General features: G+C 42.8%; 1 protein-coding gene across 8 annotated transcripts in view; it reads left to right on the top strand.

The window, feature by feature from the left end:
- XRRA1 (X-ray radiation resistance associated 1) overlaps positions 1-20,189 on the top strand; it is a 99,041-nt gene that overhangs the window by 71,128 nt on the left and 7,724 nt on the right. For 4 of the 8 annotated variants that reach the window (XM_053560113.1, XM_053560116.1, XM_053560111.1 and 1 more), the window contains 4 exons: positions 6,829-6,869; positions 10,362-10,487; positions 18,877-18,970; positions 19,682-19,800. In XM_053560113.1, coding sequence (XP_053416088.1) covers positions 6,829-6,869; positions 10,362-10,487; positions 18,877-18,970; positions 19,682-19,800 — 380 coding nt within the window. Of the gene's footprint in view, positions 1-6,828; positions 6,870-10,361; positions 10,488-18,876; positions 19,659-19,681; positions 19,801-20,189 lie in introns of those variants that run through there. The other 4 variants (XM_053560112.1, XM_053560118.1, XM_053560117.1 and 1 more) reach the window with 4 other exon arrangements.

Below are 20,189 nucleotides of genomic sequence, written 5' to 3'. Positions count from 1 at the left end.
CCACAGAATTGGGGAGGTGTCTCTCCAAAATTTGACCCTGGCGGGATCACTCTATTAATGCTGCTGCTAGGTGGGAGGTGTCTTTACTCAGGTTCCCATGCCTCAGCAGTTACTGAGCCTCCACCTATAGTACAGAGACCCAAGCCTCCACCCACTGATGAGTTGCTCTTTTTCAGAGCCGAGCCAGACACCTTCCCCCTATGACTTTCTGCACTGTTAACAGATTCATAGTTACACTACCTCAGACCATGCAGTGCCCAGTCTTAACAAAGAACCATGAACGTTCTGGTCTCTGCAGGGGTTGGGCTTCTAGACTGCCAAGCCAGGGGGAAGGGTGGACTGGGAGTTCAAAGTGGCAGGGAAAATATTTGTTGAACCTTCATGCAAGACAAGAAAATGTCCAGGCTCACAGCAGGGACTCTCTGGAGAAGGAGTCCCAGCTTCCAGCAACTCACTCCTGTGGGGTGAGAGATGAAGACCTCAGTTCACCGCTCACTCGTGGAGATCTCACAGCAAGCAAGCAAGCAACTGTCGTGGGGGAGGGGATGGACACTTGTCCTCTTTGGGGCGGGTTCTGTACCTGAAATTTATTTCCTTGGAGTTGCAACTTGCCTCAGCAGAGAAGACATGCAATTATCAATTTCTTCTCTCAGTTTGTCTCCCACCCTTCAGCTTTGTTGGGTTCTTTCTGGCCATTATCTCTCCCTCTGGATGGGAGCTTCTTTTGAAAGCTGGCTTCAGTTGGCTATCATCCCCCACTCCCCTTTGCTCTTGTTGAATGTAAAAATTGGAGTTATGGAAAATAGCCAACCTGAGGTTTTAGCAGAACACAAGGCACATTGAAACAAAGCAAACAAACAAACAAAATCAGACACACAGAAACACAAATAATCAAAAGCAAAAACGAAAACACACAAAAAATCGAATAGCCTAATGTAAGTACTCTCAGCAACCTTAAGAGGAAGGGGAGGGCTTGGCAGCTGTAGCCCAGCTGGGGCCTGCAGCTTGGGAAACTGAGGCAAGAGACTCACTTAGCCCAAGAGAGTTAGAGGTTGCCATGAACTGTGATGCCACAGCACTCCACCAAGGGTGACATAGGAAGACTCTGTGTAAAAAAAAAAAAAAAGAAAAAAGAAGCAGAGAAAAACAATAATAATAATAATAAAAATTTTCAACAATAACTCCTACAAGAAGGAAAAAAAGCAAAAAGAACAAGCAAAGATAGGGGGGAAAGGCAAAAAAATTAAGATAGGGGAAAAAAACGCAACAAAATTATTCATATATATATAATATATGACTACATATATGCTGTAGGGATGGACTTTAGTAGGGATATATTTACCTTGTAATATACTTTCTGGACACCAGGTGGCGCCATAAGTGGTTTCCAGGCTTATACCTGTCTCCCAGCTTAAATTATTCTTGGTGTTTGCCTGATTACCCCACTTGGCACCTAGACCCTGCTGAACTGCTGATTCCACTGATCTCAAAAAGTCTTCACAGGCATTGGGCGGCATGTGTAGCTCAAAGTAGTAGGGTGCCAGCCCCATATGCCAGAGGTGGTGGGTTCAAACCCAGCCCTGGCCAAAAACCGCAAAAAAAAAAAATCTTCACCTGCAGCTTTCACAAATTCTCCCTACAACAGTTCCCATGAAGTGTGGGATATCCTGGGCCAGTTCCAAGTGTAGTACGACTGTCTGCAGATGAGACTCAAATCGCTGTGCCTGGCCCACACGTAAAGGTGCCTGCGGTGACTGCCAACTCCCAAAGTCCAAAACAATGGTCTCTTCCTATCCAGGATCTTTCCCGTCTGAGTGTCTCTCTCACTGCCTAACTGTGGTGGTGCCGCACCAGATGGCACCCCATTCTTACCATCTAATTCTGCTCGGGAGTCCACACTTCAACTTCACCAATCTTTCCACACAATACCTAGTTTCCCCACAAACTGGGAAGGGCAATCCTCTGTGGTGGGGCTGGTTGCCACTGCTGTTGCACACAGCCACTGCAACCATGGGGCAGAACCTTTCCTGGCAGTCTCCGCAGCTCAGGATTGCACTCCAAGTCCAGGAATCTGCCATCTCTCTGCACACCCTGAACTGCTACTCCACACCAATATTCCACACCAGGAATGATCTAACCCAGACCTGTTGTTCCAGGAGAACTGAGCTAAACATCCTTCCTGTCTGCCATCATGCTCCACCTCCAGAATTTTCTGTATGTGTCTGTTAAGCCCATTTGGTCTAAATTTGTGTTAAAGTCCATCATTTCTTTGTTTAGTTTTTGCTTATAGGATCTGTTCAGTTCTGTCAATGAGGTATTAAAGTCTCCAACAATCATGGTAGTGTAGGATATCATATTGTTCAACTCAAGTAGGTTCATTTTATAAATCTAGGGGTATGAATGTTGGGCGCATAAATATTTAGGATCGAAATGTATTGTTAAGTAGCAGTATATAGTGACAATCCTTGTCTTTCATTACTTTTCACTACCATTGTATCCACAAAAAGCATTGCAACTCCCACTTTCTTGTGGTTTCCATTTGCCTGAAGTATTGTTTTCCAGCCCTTCACCCTAAGTCTAGATTTGACTTAGTCTGGTCCTTGAGGGTTAGATGTGTTTTCTTAAGGCAGAAAATATTTGGCTTATATTTTTTTTAATCAATCAACCAGCCTGTTCTTCTTCAGTGGAGAGTTCAAGCTGTTCACACATTTACTGACAAAATTGGCAAGTAGAGAGTTCTGTTCATCTTGTTGTGTGGCGGTCTATTGCCTTTTTTTTATTGCTTGGGCCATTGTGACAGCAAGAGTTTGTTAGTTTTCGAGTGACTTTATTTTTCTGGTAGTCCATTGTGTTGGTCTGTGAATAGAACTGGTCTGAGAACTTTCTGCAGAGCAAGCCTTATTGTGGCACATTTCCTCAATATTTATCAGTAAAATATTTGATTCCCCCGTTGAATATGAAGCTTAGTTTTGTAGGGTACAGAGTTCTAGGCTGCAAATTGTTTTGTTTGAATATATTGAAAGTGAGAGCTCAGTACCTCTGGCGTTTAACATTTCAGCTGAGAAGTCAGCTGTCACAGGTAGATTTGCCTTTGTAGGTCAGTTGCTTATGCCTGGTGCCTTGCACAATTTTCTTTTATTTTGACTTTGGCTAGGTTAATTATGTGTCTAGGAGATTCTCCATTTGAACTGCAATGAATCAGGGTTTGATATCCATCCAAAGGGAGCACATCTGAATCTTTGGTGATATTTGGGAAATTTTCAGTTATGATATCATCCAGAGGCTTCCATGCCCTTTGGTCTCCCTTCTCCAAACCTGTAATTTGTATTTTGTACACTTTGTGTAGTCCCATAATTCTCTGAGAGATTTCTCTGCTTTTATTCTTCTTTTCTGCCTTTTTAAGTGCCCAAGTTACCTTCAGAGCTTTGTCTTCAAGCTTTGAAATTCTTTCTTCTCCATGATTTAATGTTATTGAACTTTCTATTGCATTTGAAACTCCTTGAATGACTCCTTCAGTTCTTTAAGCTCCAGTATATCCTTTCTAATTTCATCATGTCTTTCTTTCTTGGGCCAATTTTTGGGTTTCCTTTTGGTGGTTTTCTACTTTCCCTTCAGTTTCTTTCATCCAGGGATAGGCCCTCCTGGAATTCATTCTGACCCCTGGCACATCCTAACAGGTTAGTGTGTGGTTGTGGAAGAAAATCTTCTGCAGAGTCCTATAGGTTCTATCCCTGGATTAAGGTGCTCCCTTGCACCTGCTTTCTGTGCAAGCCTCTCACCCTTCTTATCTTCTTTGGTTCTTGGTATGTCACACTGTCACACTGTGCCATCACAATGTTTCTGGGTGGGACCATCCAGATGGAAGTGGCTGATGACTCCTCTCCCCCAGCTGACAGAAAGTAGCTAAGGAGGAAATGTCTCTACTCTGCCATATTGGAGCATTCCCTCTCCACCACCTTAGAGTTGGTTTTTGGCACCTTGTCTGTTTGGTGAGGTCGTATTTTATTGAATGTTCTTGATGCTTGTGAAAGTACTACAATATCTGTATATTGAAGTACTAGGTATTTATTTCAGTCTGCAATTTGGCTTTGTTTATGTCTGTCCTCCAGAGGGCCTTCCAGGGATCCTAAGCAGACTAACTTTTGTGTTCCCTGAACCTGTGACTACTGGAGGTGTTTCAACACTAGAGGACACTCTAAGCCCAGGCTTGCTGCAAGTCTTACAGGGACTCTAAGGTTGCTGCAATTTTCTGCCCCATATGTACTTGGGAAAGACCCAAAGAGGGTACAGGGGCTATGTTGGAATGATGGCCAGGCACCTGAGTCCTGAAGACAAGCATGCCTCCCAGATCTCTGCATAGGTAAGCTGGGTCCTCAACTATAGCAACAGGGGCTAGAGTTGAGACTGGGCCCCTTCAGGATCTGCTGTGGGCTGGAAGCTGGTGTGCCTGTCCCAATGGCTCAGACAGGTGCACATCTTACAGTAGGTCTCTGCCCAGATAAGACAGTTCCCTGATTGCAGTAAGAAGGGCTGGAGTTAGGACTCGGCTCCCTCAGGATCTGCTTTGCAGGGTTTTTTTTGTTTTTTGTTTTTTGGCCGGGGCTGGGTTTGAACCCACAACCACCTGCATATGGAGCTGACACCCTACTCCTTTGAGCTACAGGGGCTGCCCCTAAAAATTGTTTTTTTGTTTTTTTGCAGTTTTTGGCCAGGGCTGGGTTTGAACCCACCACCTCCGGCATATGGGGCTGGCGCCCTACTCCTTTGAGCCACAGGTGCCCCCAGGATCTGCTTTGAGACAGAGGCTGAAATGTCTATCTCATTGGCCCAGACTAGCATGTGTCTCCCAGCAGATCTCAGCATAGACAGGATGTCTTCAATTGTAGCAAGAGGGACCAGGGGGTGAGACTTGGCCCCTTTGGGACTTAGTGTGGGAAGGACACTGGAGATCCTTGTCTCATTGGCTCAGGAGGTGCACATCTCCCAGCAAGTTTTGCACAAATGGGATAGTTTCCTGATTGTAGTGGAAGGGGCTGTAAATGAAACTGGGTCCCCTTGGGATCTGCTATGGGACAGAGGTTGGTGAGCTTGTCTGAGAAACTGGGCAACTTTTAGGTTCACTGCCAAGACCAGTGTCAGCAGGCAGACAAGTCTTTCTGTCAAGGCACTGATATATATGATTCCTTCTGTACCCCTTGGCAGATAGTTTTGGTTGTAGTCTCAAGGTCACAGGGGGTAAACCAAGCTCTTTGAGGGGCTGGGCAATTTCTGAGCTTGAGCCCAGGAGCAAGCTTGGTGGATCAGCTACCTGGTTATCAGTCTGAATTCTTGAAATGACACTTGAGGTCTTGAGTTTCACCAGGGTTTGACAAACTCCTACCTGAATCCTGAGGCTCCTGCATAGAGACTTTTGACCATGGATGGCTACAGAATTCTTGTTGTTTTAGTGGGATATGAGCTGGTTACCTGGTATTCTGTCATCTTCCCTTTGCTTTTTTGTACTTTATTCTGAGAGTCTCTAGGCTCAGTCTTCTATACATGAATTAGCACTTCAATTCTAGCACATTATGGTCTTTTATGTAATTATCATATTTTAAATTTACAAATTGTTAACAGTTTTGCTTCCACAAAAATCTGCTTTTGTTTTAGGAATGAAATATCCTTTTTAATTTCCCAGAGGATATCATTTATTCTATTTTGAAGTTTTTATTCTTTTAAACTCTTATCTTTCAAATACTAATTCTTCCTATTTTATATTTAATGATTTTCTTATACTGTCAATTTTCCTCAAATATTAGCAAATTCTTGATTGTCTATTCATATTTCATATAATAATCCTTAATCAAAAGATTAAGGTACAGGTTCTGATTTCTAATATTGCTTCCTGTGATTGTGGGGAGGAGCAGGATTTGCACTCAGGCAAAGTGTGCTGTGGTCCATCTTCCTAGATGTGCTGCCTCTAAGGGTATCGCTGCTTAGCACTCACAGCACTGTAGCACATGCCCCCAGGGTACTCCTATTTTGTTCATTATACAGACCTTTCCCAAGCTCCCTGGCAGACCCTCCTAGTAGGAGAAATTATTTATGCCATGTGTTTTCCCATGCCCAATTACTATTTACTTCATTTTCACGTGAACTTTCTCATTATAATGTCATTAAGAGGTGGGAAAGGGTCCCATCAGGCAGAGTAAAGGTAAGTGATGTGTGCACAGGATCCAGTCCCAGCAGATGCTCTGCCTTAGTAGGCTGAATCTGGCTGTTGATTGGCTTCTCTCATTCTGATAGTCCCAAGAATGAACTCACTCTGCAGCCTTTTATGACCATGTTCTTGGTTACTCCTGGTATTGTTCTTGAATTCACTAATTTAACACATTCTATTTCTAGTAATAAAACATGTTTTTTATCTACATTTCTCTCTTCTCAGACAGTTGATTAGCTTTCTGCTCAGTATGACTGCCCAGTAGTTCTGAGGCTAGAAATTGCCTGCATGTTGCAAAGTCAGAAAGGTCAGTGTGGCTGAAATATAGTGAGTGAGGCAGAAGGTAGCATGTGATGAGATTAGAGGAGGAGTCAGGGCCCCAATCCTGCAGGGCCTCAGAGGTTTGGCTAAGGAGTTTGGATGTTATTCTAAGCGCAATGGGACTTGCTACCTGATAATTATCACAGCCAGCTCCTCTTCCTAGTTAGCACTGGAGCTGAGGACCAATGGGGACCACATCTAGGAGGAACCATGCTATACAGTGAGTGGATGGGAGACCCAGATCCTGGCCTCTCTGGGGGTCAGTCAATGCTCTCACCAATCTTCATTCTGTTTCTCTCTTATTTCAGAGGTTGTGTTCTCATCTTACCCTGGATTTTCAACCTCAGAGGTAGGATTTGACTACTTTATATTTGTGTTGTTAAGTAAGAATATTAATAGAAAAAGTAAGAATATTTAATAGAAAAAAAAAGAAGAAGAAGTTAATGGAACCATGAGAGGCATTACTCAGTGTAGATCACACTGAGGAAGCCCATTCATTGAATAGAATAGATTTATTGAATAGTTACTTAGATAGTGTCTGCCATGTGTCAAGTACTAAGACAGCCACTGGAGATGCAGTAGTGAACTAGACAAACGTGCCCTGACCTCATCAGCCCTGTTTAGCTCTCATTGTTCTCATATGCTATTCAGCATAATGAATAATCGTGGCTGCCTCAAGTGATAACTGATATTGACGTGGGGCTGCCACCAGGATGAAGCCCTGCAGCTTTTTAGCTTGATTTTTGTCAGCACGAAAAATTGTTTTTTCTCTCAGGGCATATGCTCATTAAGCTCATGGGGACTGATACACGTAAACTAAATGTTGATTAATTAATTTACAATAAGTTGTATAGCTATACACTAAGCCAACTCGTATCCTTGAGAGGTAACTTAGTACACTTCCTCCCCACAGATACAGTTGTGTGAGAAATTGTGTCAGTTAACCATTACTGCATACCAAAGCAACCCAACAATTACATCAAACAATAGCAATTTATTATTTCTCATAATTCTTTGAGTTGCCTAGGTGATTCTACTGGTTTCACTGGGGCTCACCCACGCAGCTGCATTCAGCTGGTAGATTAGCTGGGGGTCAGGCTTAGGTGGATAGCTGGCATGACTTGGCATCCCTCTCAATGTAGTCTTTTCAGCCTGGACTTCATTATAATATGGTGGCATCAGGGTTTCAAGAGAACAAGGGCAAATTGCAAGGTTTCAAAATTCAAATAGTGTCACTTATATCACATTCTACTGGTCAAGGCAAGTCAAATGCTATAGCACATGCTGACTACCCAGAGTTAGCACAGACCCTACAAGTCAGGGCAGTTCCCATTAAGAGTGCCCTCACTTCAGGAGCCAGCCACAAGTTTGGAGGTCTCCCAGGTCATCTGGACTTGTGACCAAGTGGCTATAAATTCAGAAGTTTTCCACAAGCCACTCAGGTTTAGCAATTTGCTAGAACAACTTACAGAACTCAAGTAATGGTTATTTTTTAACTTACAGTTGTATTATAAAAGATACAAATCAGGAACAGACAAGTGAAAGACATACATGATGAGATTTAAGAGGGTCTCAAATGCAGATTCTGCATCCTCTCCCTGTGGAGTTGGAGCATGTCACCCTCCCAGCACACTGATGTGCTCACCAACCAGGAAGCTCACCTAAGTCTCAGAGTATAGAACTTGCACTGGAGAATCACTAGCCAGGTGATCCAACTCAATCTATCCTCCCCCACTCTTCCCAGAGCTTGGGCTGCTCAAAGCTCCAAGCCTCAAATCCCTTGGTTCTTTGTAGAGTGGCCAGTCTCCATCCTGAGTCTCAGGTGTGACCAAGGGTTCTTGCATAACAAAGGCATTCCTATCACTCAGGAAATTCCAAGGGTTTTAGAAGCAAATATACTAGAAACCTGGGGAAATATCAATTTCTTTACTACACAACAGTCTAGTTTCAAGAAGGTAGAAATATGGTCTCCACTTCTGAATGGGAGGAGCAGCAAGGTCACACTGCACAAGGGTATGCATATGGGATGGAGGGGCTTGTGGCCATTGAACAGTCTACCACAGAAGTGAAAGATCTGCTCAGTGTTCAGATCCCAACTCTCTGGCATCTGAGAATCTAGAGCAGTGTTTCAAACTTTTGTATCTCATGGTGCACTGAAAACTATAGTTAAACTTCCAAGGCACACGTAAGTTATGTTGATGAAAAAGAGGAGTGATTTTAAAAAAGAATATACTTAAGTATATTCTTAAGTCAGTCTTTGCTTTGAACGTCTTTAAAAAATAATTGATCTTTAAAAATTTTCAGGGTTCATCTAAGATCTCACAGCACACCCATTGAAAAATCACTCATCTAGGGTGGCGCCTGTGGCTCAGTGAGTAGGGCGCCGGCCCCATATACCGAGGGTGGCGGGTTCAAACCCAGCCTCCGCTGAACTGCAACCAAAAAATAGCCGGGCGTTGTGGCAGGCGCCTGTAATCCCAGCTGCTTGGGAGGCTGAGGCAGGAGAATCGCAGAAGCCCAAGAGCTAGAGGTTGCTGTGAGTCCTGTCACATCATGGCACTCTACTGAAGGCGGTAAAGTGAGACTCTGTCTCTACAAAAAAAAAAAAAATTAAAAAAAAAAAGAAGAAAGAAAAATCACTCATCTAGAGAGTGAGCTGGATAGTTGAGATTTTGTAATGGCCTTTCTCTATAAAAATTAGGTGCACTTTCTTCTAAGATAAAGTCCCCTGAGCCCAGCTCTCTGGCTTTTTCTTTTCTGTGCTCCGGTCTAACTTGTCCCCTTTCAGCTCACACAGCCTTGCTCCAACTAGGGAATGGCATGGTGGTGGAGAATGCCTTATCAGACTGCCACCAGTTCCACCCAGGCCTCTCAGAGATTGCCTTGGGATCACCTGGAGAAGGGAGTCATCTAAGTTCCCAAACAAAATACTGGTTTTGTTTTTTCTTACCCAAAACATACCTGTTCCACTTATGTGGCTTTACATGTTGACCCAGAAAGTCACTAAATGCTTAACCCAAAGTAGGTGCTCCACAAATATTCATTGAATGAACAAGTGAAATTTAGATGACTTGCTCAAAATTGCATTGAGATCAGTGGAGAAGAGAAACTAGTTCATCTGTACCTCATCATTAGCCCAGCAACTACCCTTGTAATATCCTTTGGTTCCATCTAACTGAAAGAAACAGTGAGTAAACTGCGTTAAGTATGATTAATCTGGTAATTTTCTTGTTTTGATTGATCAAATATGTTGGACTTGAGTCAGTCTGTGTTGTATGGAGAGACTGTGACCTTGCAAGTGACCCAGACTCACCATGTCCCAAAACCTGGTGGAAGTCATTTAGCACTTAGCTGTTGGTTCATCCTCGAATGAAGAACCTCCACTGTAGGATATGACTACACCATCAGAATAGATATTCAAGGCTCAAGTCACTTCTGCTTTCCCTCTTCCTACTAGGAAAATTCCCTTTATAAGCCTGCCCCTTTGCCTTCTGGAGAAATTTAGCCCAATTATATAAAAAGGCCAATTCAGGATAAACTGCTATAGGGCAGAAGGGAAGTGGGCGCCAAGTACCTCTGATGTCTGCACCAGCACTGTATTATCCTGTAGCCTCAGAGAACTTGGAACTAGAATTCTGGGTGCTGGAGAATTGGTTACCATGTGACCTCAGAGAAGTTGGAGCCAGAATTCTAGATTGGTGGTGACATCTCCCCTTTTGAACCAAATGTCTCTTTTGGCCAAGTCTTTCCCACACTCCATGAGGGGTCTGTTGGCCCTTGGAAGCCTCAATTTCTTTATTATCAGGGCACTTTGACTTTGTTTGTTTTTTTTCCTTCTAAGACAACCAAGGTATGTACACTTCCTCCCATATTTGAGATTCTTCCTGTGAAGTCACTGAAGGTCAGGAACCAGACGCTGGCCCCACCCTTCCCGGAGCTGAGGTACCTTAGCGTGGCCTACAACAAGGTGACTTTCTGCTTCTCTGAAATTTCTTTGGGGGCACAGATAGGAGGGTGGGATGTGAGTTGCTCTGGCCTATATAGACCAACCCTCCAATTCCCTGCATTACAGGTATGTGGGCTCAGGATAGAGAAAGTGAAGGGAGTTCAGGTCAAGGCTGGAGACCATCCATTCAGTCACAGATATTTATTTAGTACTTACCATGTGCTAGTCTCTGTGCTAGGCATTGGACATACATCTACGGAAGGAAAGACTTGGCCTCTGCCTTTTTGGAGCTTATCACCTATAGGAAAGACTGATAATGGACACATCATCACAATGAAGGATGTTTAGTGCTATGAAGAAATTCACAGTGCTATGAAATAGCTTATGGTGGGGAAGGGTCTCACCTATATTTGGGATCAGGGAAAGTGAGGTGAGAAATGTTCTAACCTAAGGTAACAGCAGATGTAAAGTCCTTGGAACAGATTTAACATATTTTTCTTCTATGTTTCCAATATCCATGTCCTGTTTGATTTTCTGTAAAACTCCACCAATTGAGCCTTACTTGAGTTTAAAATGCAAAAATCTTTTAAGATACTCTGCTTACATTTTTTTTTAAGGCAGGCAGTTGGTATGGCTAAATCCTAAAGTGTTTATTTCTAGGAGTTTTATAACTTTAGTTCTTACATTTAGGTCTTTGTTCCATTTTGAGTTCATCTTTATATATGATGTGAGATGGGCATCAACTTCATTCTTTTGGATGTGGGTATCCAGTATTCTCAAGTCCATTTATTGAAAAGACACCTCTTTCCTCTACCAAATGATCTTTACAATCTTGTTGAAAATTAGTGGACCATATATGTATTATGAATCCCTCCTCTTGAAATTGGTAATTTGTGTCTTTTCTCCTATTTTATTGACCCAGAATAGTTAGATGTTATCCTTTTTATTGAGTTAAAATTAGATTTGCGGCTGTTTTTACTAGATTTTGCTATTTGTCTGTTTTCCATTTCATTGATTTCTGCTCATAATTTTATTTCTTCAACTTACAGCAAATATGTTGTGCTCCTCTTTTTCTAGCTCCCTAAAGAGTACAGTTTTAGACAGATTAAGATCTTCCTTGTTTCTGGTATAAACATTGTAAACTTCTTCTCTAATTGCTTTGTAAAGCTGTGTTCTATAAATTGCGATATATTGTGTTTTTTTCATTCAATTTAAGTATTTTAGTTTTTCTTATGATTTCTCCTTTGACCCATGGGTTGTTTAAATGTGAATTGTTCAATTTCAAAATACATGGGGCTCTTCTAGATATCTTGTATTTATTTCTTATTGAATACTGTTATGGATAGATAACTATAAGATTTTATTCTTCTGAAATATATTTATGCTTTTTAAATGTTCCACCCTATAGTCTATCTTGGTGAACTTTCCATGTACACTTAGGGAAAAATGTACTCTAAAGTTCTGGGGGATAGTGTTCTATAAATATCAATTAAGTTCTGTGAATACAAATTAAAATCTGGTAGTGTCACTCAGATCTTCTCTGTACTTTTGTCTATTTGTCCCATCAGTAACAGAGTATATTAAAATCACTAGTTGTGGTTGTGGATTTACTTATTTCTCCCTTTAGTTCTGTCAGTTTTTTTTTTTTTTTTTTTTGTTTGTTTGTTTTGTTTAGTTTTTGAGACAAAGTCTCACTCTGTTGGCCAGGCTAGAGTGCCGTAGTGTCAGCCTAGCTCACAGCAACCTCAAACTCTTGGGCTCAACCTCAATCCTCTTGCTTCAGCCTCCTGAGGGGCTGGGATTACAGGTGCCCACCACAAATCCTGGCTATTTTTTTTAGAGACTGGGTCTCACTCTTCTCAGGCTAGTCTCAAACTCCTGAGCTCAAGCAATCCACCTGCCTGGGTGCCCAAAGTGTTAGCATTACAGGTGTGCACCAACACGCCTGGCCTATCTTGTCTGATTTTAATACTGCTACATAGCTTTTTTTTATTGTTTGGGATTCATTGAGAGTACAAAGAATTAGGTTACACTGATTGCAGTTGTTTGCTACTTAGCTTTGTTATGTTTACTATTTGCAAGGTGTATCCCTTTCTGTCCTATAATAATACTTGCAACTGGGCTTGGCGCCTGTAGCTCAAGTGGCTAAGGCACCAGCCACATACACCTGGGCTGGCCGGTTCGAATCCAACCCAGGCCCGCCAAACAACAATGACAGCTACAATCAAAAAATAGCCTGGTGTTGTGGTGGGTGCCTGTAGTCCCAGCTGCTTGAGAGGCGGAGGCAATAGAATCACTGGAGCCCTGGAATTGGAGGTTGCTGTGAGCTGTGATGCCACAGTGTTCTACCCAGGGTGACAACTTGAGGCTCTGTCTCAAAAGAAAAAAAAAAACAACAAAAACTTGCAACCTATATATTATATATCTTTATAGTTAAGGTGCATCTCTTTTGCACAGCATGTAGTTGGCTCTTCTAAAGGTTCCAGGGTATTTTTCTGAGTGTTCCTGCTCCATCCTCATCATTAAGCCTTTCTCATGTGCCTGTACTTCAGATGGGTTTAATTCCACACTGTTGTTCCTTCCCTCAGCAGTAAACTGCTTTTGCTTGTTACTCAGTGCTTGCTAGCCTGGTTGAAGGGACCAAAGAGAGGCTCCAGCCCATCTTAGGCAGCCCTGGGTCCCTGTGTCTTAAGATGGGCCTTTCTCAGTGGTCCTACCCTTCTCCCACTAGAAGGAGACCTCTATCTCTAATATACTGGGCCCAGATTTCCTACCCTTACATGTGAGTACCGGGTATTTTATTATATCTCTTCCCTAGATGCAGTGCCCTGGGCTGAAGGGTTTACTGAACATCTTTTTTTTTTTTTTTTTTTTGTAGAGACAGAGTCTCACTGTACCCCCCTCGGGTAGAGCGCCGTGGTGTCACATGGCTCACAGCAACCTCTAACTCTTGGGCTTACGCGATTCTCTTGCCTCAGCCTCCCGAGCAGCTGGGACTACAGGCGCCCGCCACAACGCCCGGCTATTTTTTGGTTGCAGTTTGGCCGGGGCTGGGTTTGAACCCGCCACCCTCGACATATGGGGCCGGCGCCCACCGCCCTGAACATCTTACTAAGGCTTTTGTTCACTAGACAGAAGGGCTGGCAAGGCTTCCTGCCATTCCTGCAGTGGCCCTGCTCTCCTACAGGCCCACACCACCAAGGAAAGCTGTCTCCAGTCTCTCTTCTGCCTCCAATCTTTCCCACCCGAGTGGGTGTGAGCTCCTCTGGTGTCTGCAGCTCTCGGGGGTTCTACTCTGTTATTCTACACCACATCTGGTTTTTAGCAATTCATTAAAATTTGTAGCTGATTTCTTAAACGCTTGCGTGGCACTCATGTTTTGCCACAGCTGAGCTGGTGTCCATGTCCCACCTCTCCTTGGAGGTGCCAGTCTTTCCTTAGATTCCAGGCCATGTAATTGCCCTGAGACCTTAGGTCTCTGTCAGACTCGAGAAGAGTTACAATTTTGTAAGTTATTCAGGTTCTTTTTCTTGTTGTTAAGGTTGGGACATACATTTACACTTGAGTTTTTAAATGGTGGTTTGGGTTTTGTTTTGTTTTGTTTTGAGACAGAGTCTTACTCTGTTGCCCAAGCTAGAGTGCCTAGGTTATAGCAACTTCAAATTCCTGGGTTAAAGCGATCATCTTGCCTCAGCCTCCTGAGTAGCTGAGACTACAAGTACTTGCCACAACATGCCAAGTGACCACCACATCACCTGGCTAATTTTTCTATTTTTGGTAGAGATAGTTCCCACTGTTGTTCAGTGTGGTCTTGAGCTCCTAAGCTCAAATGATCCTCCCACCTTGACCTCCTAGAGTGCTAGGATCACTGGCATGAGCCACTGTGCCTGGCATAAATGGTGTTTTTCTTTATGACCATCTAACAAATTGTATATCTTTTTATTGATTATCAGTGGTCCACTACTGTAATTTTTTTGAACACTAGAACTGTTGTTTATATTCTCATCATCTAGAATATTACTTGATACGTGATAGATGCTCAATAAGTTTGTTAGATGACCATTTTGATCATGTTAAGAAATAGCTACCTGTATTGAAATTAATATTCAGTTTATTAAGGTTACAAACTTTAAAATCAATTCTGCCTTCAAATAGAACTTATACAGTAGTTGTCCATATAATATGAAAAATAGTGTTAACAATGGCTGGATACTTTCTGGACAGCCTTGTACGTGTAGAATATTCACTCAGAAATCTAGGAGTTTTTTGTGTTAAAAGTAATCACTTTCATTTAATCTTTAATATTTACTTGGTTCATAAATTTGACAGATTGTTATATTCTCCTTAATGAGATTGAACAGAAATTTAAAATTATCATTGGAACCTGAATGTATTTCCAGAAGCATTCAACTCATCCTATAAAGTAAAGTCTAGCCCAATGGCCAGATTCTACTTGGCACATCAGCCTGATTCCTAAATCCATATCTTTCAGCTGAGGCTATGTTTCACAGAAAATATGATACACATGCTCTGGATAGCAGTCAATTTTTTAAATTGATTTTAATTGTAATTTTCTTGAACTTCAATGGATGGAATTTTGCATCCTAACAAAATTAATTATCCATCCCCTATTTTGTACTTATTGCCTCTTAACCCCCTGATTTGTACACAAGAGATTCTACACCCAATTTTTCCACCTTTATAGTCATTTGTCAACACATATGAGGCACCTTTATAGGTTTATTCTCCTCCTCTGGAGTCTAGTTAAGAGATCAGTAGACATTTTTTGTAAAGGGCCAGATAATAAATATTTTACTCTATTGCAACTACTCAATTCTGCATTTGTAAAACAAAAGGCAATATGTAAATGAAGGAGAAAGGCAGTGTTCTAACAGAACTTCATTGAACAGATTTGGCCCAGGGACTGTCCTACATATTTGTCAAGCCTGGTTTGGATACAGCTTGTGTGTTAAGAGTGATTTTTATATTTTTAAATGGTTAAAAAAATCAAAATAAGGATAATACTCCACAACATGTTAATATTACATCAAATTCAGATTTCAGTCTATAAGTAAAAGTCTGTTGGAAAAGAGCTACCACAACTGTTAGGATGTGAGCTCGTGCACAAGAGTTTTGAGAAAGATTTCTCCAAAGATTAGGATAGAAGTTATTTATTTACTTTTTCCTAGGCAGAAAAAGGACCAACACAGTAAAAGAGAGGGAGATAGTGTTGTCAGAAAGAATCGGGTATTCAGGCCTTTTATTTAGCCATTGAAAGGGGAGGTGAAGAAGATTTATGACTATAACCAAATTAACATGGTACTGTGAAATTGCTGTATCCAGCACTCCTGTCTTCTTGGCAGCTGCCTTATCATCAGAGACAGGCTTATCACAGGTGATTGTGATCCTGTTGGTGATTTTGTCCTTGAGATATGGTTTTGAGTAGAAACTAGGGCCTGTAGCTGTGGAGGGAGCATTGTTGGTTCAAGAACTCCCTAAGCGTGTTAAAGAAGCAAATTCTAAAAGGCAGTTTCTGGTGCGTGTGAAGAGAATATATTTTCTTTCTGTCTGTTAGGCTCTTTTCAGATACTGTGAAAGTGAAACCCCAAAGGGCACCTGTCAGCTAATCAGCTGGGGGTGGGTGAAGCAAGCAGGCAAGCGTGACAGTGCAGAGAGTGCTCCTGTGATCAATTTTAGCCCTTACTGAAAAACTATGAGTTAGTAATTTTTCTGTTATTTTGTTATTAAGGTTGTGCATTCAACACTATTTGTTAGAAATTGTCTGTAGCTGCTTTTGTGCAATAACAATAGAGTTGAGTTGTTGCAGCAGGGACCTTGTGGTCTGCAAAGCCTAAAATGTTTAATATCTACCCTTGACAGAAAAGGTTTGCTGATAATCTCTGGTCTAGGTCCAGTGTTAGAGTCTCTCAAGGCCCCCAGCCCACTTCTAGTCCCTTTTCTTCTCTCACTGTCTCCTCTCTTCCTAGGGATGATTTTAGATCATCCCATTGGCCCATGCAGAGTGACTCAAAAATTTATAGCTCAACAGAGAACTCTCCTCTGTATTTCAGACCAGTGTATCCAACTGTCTACTTGACATTTCTACTTAGAGGTCTGAAAGGTACTTCCAACGTGCATCTATCCAAAGTGAATTAATGATTTTTGTTTTCAAATTTTGTCCTTTCATTGTTCCCTATCTTAGTGAATAGCTCCATCATCCATCCAGTTACTCAAGCCAAAGCTTGGTTGTCACTCTTGATACTTCTCTCTCCTTTACATCACCTCCCCCCCACACCATATCTTATCTCTCCCCAAGTCTTGTCAAATTTAGGTGCTCATATTTCTGAAATCCATTTAAAGGATTCCCTAAGGACCAAAATCTTTAACTACCTTTGGTCTATCCCTGCTTTGCATCTCCAGCCTCACTTTGCACCAAGCAACTCTCATTCTCTCTGCTTTTAGTCTCACTTGCTTTCTTTAAAGTTCTTCAGCAGGCTGTGAGGCCTTTCACTCCTTGTTCTCTTTGCATAGAGTACTTCTCTGCATTAAAGTAATACTAGCTGCCACAACCACCTTAAACATCACAATCACTTAACATGATAAAGTTTATTTCTTGATTTTACAAAGCACATTGTGGATATTCTTGGCTGAGCCCCACATTCCTTCTTGCTGTAGCTTTGTCATCTTGTAAGGTCATAAGACAGCTTTATTGGACCCCATGTCTCTGGTGGGTACAGATGGTTGAGCAGGGAGACTGTGGTAGAGGGAGAGAAGTAAAGTAGGTACAAGAGGTTTTGTAGGAGCTGTGCCTACAAGTAGCATTTATCACTTCCACCCACGTTGTACTGGCTAGAACCGAGTCACACCTAACTGCCTGGGAGGCTAGGAGACCATCAGGCTGTGTGCTGGAGGTAGAGAGGATGGTTTGTAACACAGAGATGTCTGTGCCGTGTACTCCATCTCCCCGTAACCTCCCATTCCTCCTTTAGATCTCAGGGACACCTTCTCTGACCTCTCTCACTAGGTCAGGTCACCCTAGTAATTCACTGATCCTCTCTTTTGTGGCGTTTACCACAAATTTACGTTGTAAATTTCTTCTTTTGTGTCACTACTTCTTCAGTGCTTTTCCCACTGGACAATACTCAAGGGCAGGATTCCCAGCAAGTGCTTGGCACATGGTAGGTATTTAGTAAATATTTGTTGGTCAAATAAATAAAAATGAAAGAGAAGTTAGTTGCTTAGTGGAAATCTCATACTACTCAGTGAGGCTCCAGAAAAAGCCAAACTGAAGTGCCCTCCCTCTTCCAGCCCTTGGACCTTAGTGGCTTCAGAGGGTCCTGCATCTGACCAGGGGTGTCATTATTTTCTGCCCTACTTTCTGGCCCTGTGATACTGATGGCCCTGATACTTTTACATTGCTAGTAGGTGCCCTCCCTAAGATAGTCCCCAGATGTTCCAGGTACTCTGCCTAACAAGGGATATGTATTTTTTGCCTTTCAGAGGCCAACCTGGCCAATAAGCCACCACTTGCGGGCTGGCTTCACAGGACAGCCTCTGGGTCCCAGATAGCTATGAAGTCTCCCTTATCACTGGCTCTGCTTATCCTTTAGATATGTGGTTCCCCCTGACCTCTTGTTTCCTCTCCTCCCCATATTAGTGCCCAGGATTGGCCTCAAAGAACAAGGCCATCAGGAGTGCTGTTGACAGACTGATGGGGTGTGTAGAGGTTTGCATTGAGGAAGGTGAAGTGCCAGGCAAATTGTATCCTGAAGTCAAAGTCAGTCATCTTTCCAGACTCTTTGTGAAACAAGTGTTCTGTGTGTTTGCTATTGTTTTTGCCACCAACATTCCCAATATTTAATATAGGCTACATACCCAGTGTGGAGAAGGGAGAAAATTTTTTTTTTTTTTGTAGAGACAGAGTCTCACTTTATGGCCCTTGGTAGAGTGCCCTGGCCTCACACAGCTCACAGCAACCTCCAACTCCTGGGCTTAAGCGATTCTCTTGCCTCAGCCTCCCGAGCAGCTGGGACTACAGGCGCCCGCCACAACGCCCGGCTTTTTTTTTGGTGGTAGTTTGGCCGGGGCGGGGTTTGAACCCGCCACCTTCGGTATATGGGGCCGGCGCCTTTCCGACTGAGCCACAGGCGCCGCCCAGGAGAAAATTTCTTAATGCTTAAACATGAAACAGTGATGGTAGAATTTCACACAGGAGGGGCGAGGTATTGTGGGCATCAGCAGGTTATACTTCAGAGATAAGCCATTCCCAACAGAGAGTCCCATCCACAGCAGCAACAATTCTTCCCACCAGTCTTAACAAGCACATACCCCTGCAATATGGGGCCTGGCTGTGCCTAGGCAGAGGTGAAGAGTGGTGTCAACCTGATGATCTCTTCTGCATTGGTTACAGATTGCAAAGGAGGATGCCGTCCTGCCAGTAGCTCTCTTCCCATCTCTCTGTGAGCTCATCTTTCATAACAACCCTCTGGTGGCCCATACACGAGGTATGGTGCCCACAAGACTGCGCCTGCTAAGCCAGTGCCCAAGGAGCAATATGGGCACCCTCACTTCCTTGGGAAGGCCTGAACTCTGCTCTGTGTCAGGGTGGACAAGGTTCATGGTACACTGGGAAAAAGAAATAGAAAGTACTCAGCAGCTATTCTGCACCAGATCATCCTGACAGTTACCCTAGGAGGCAGGCATTATTGTCCCACGGACAGTGTGGAAACTGAAGCTTAGGGAAGTTTATAATCTGTCCAGTGTCACACAGCAAGAAAGAGGCAGAGTTGGGAATGAAATACTAAATTACCTAGATCCTGCATGACCTCTGCTTTGTGAAGAAGGACTGTTGTCACTTCATTTCCCATTCCCCAGCTGGAGAGGAGTGCAGGCTCAACTGCAGGGCACTCATTCAGGGCACACTGAATGCAGCGATGCTATGTTAGCAGTGGAGCATGCTGTCCAGAATTCAGCAGCTAGAGGAAATGTAGCTGCTGGTATCACACCTAGGACCCTAGGTGATACCAGTGACATTCTAATCCTTGTTCTACATCATCTTTGTTACCTTGGGCAAATTTCTTAACCTCTTTTTACATCACTTTCCCTGCCTGTCAAATGGGAATAATATAGTTCCTATCTCTTACAGTGTCTGGCACATGTAAGCCCCACTATAAATGTCAGCTATTAGTAATCTTATTTTCCAATCATGGCACCAGGGGTCCCTCCACTGCTGAAGAGCTTCCTCCAGGAGCGACTGGGGATCCATTTAATTCGAAGGAAGATGATGGTAAAGTCTAAGCATCATATTTTGATGCCTCGGAAGGAATCACGGAAGGTAAGGCTTCCAGGGCAGGACTACCACCCGCAAAAGGAAGCCTATTTTAATGCATGCAGACTAACCAAGTGATAGGGCCACTCTCTTCCATGATGCCTAGAATCTTTCCTTTAGGTTCAGTTCTCCTTTTCTTGCTGTTAAATATAGATATAACCAGGAGAGGCAAGAAAATCAAAGTTATGATTGTATAGGTTATTCAGGTTCTTTTTCTTATTGTTAACGTTGGAGCAACACTCTTTCCATTTTTCTACATTTGCAATAGCGTGTTTTTTTCCTTCTTTTTTTCTTTTCTTTTAAGACAGAGTCTCACTGTGTCACCCAGGCTAGCGTGCTGAGGCATCAACCCAGCTCACAGCAACCCCAACTCCTGGGTTCAAGCGATCTTCCTG

This window comes from Nycticebus coucang, chromosome 14 (assembly GCF_027406575.1).
Source record: "Nycticebus coucang isolate mNycCou1 chromosome 14, mNycCou1.pri, whole genome shotgun sequence".
NCBI classification, from domain to species: Eukaryota; Metazoa; Chordata; class Mammalia; order Primates; family Lorisidae; genus Nycticebus; species Nycticebus coucang.
This window is presented reverse-complemented; position numbering and strand designations above follow the sequence as displayed.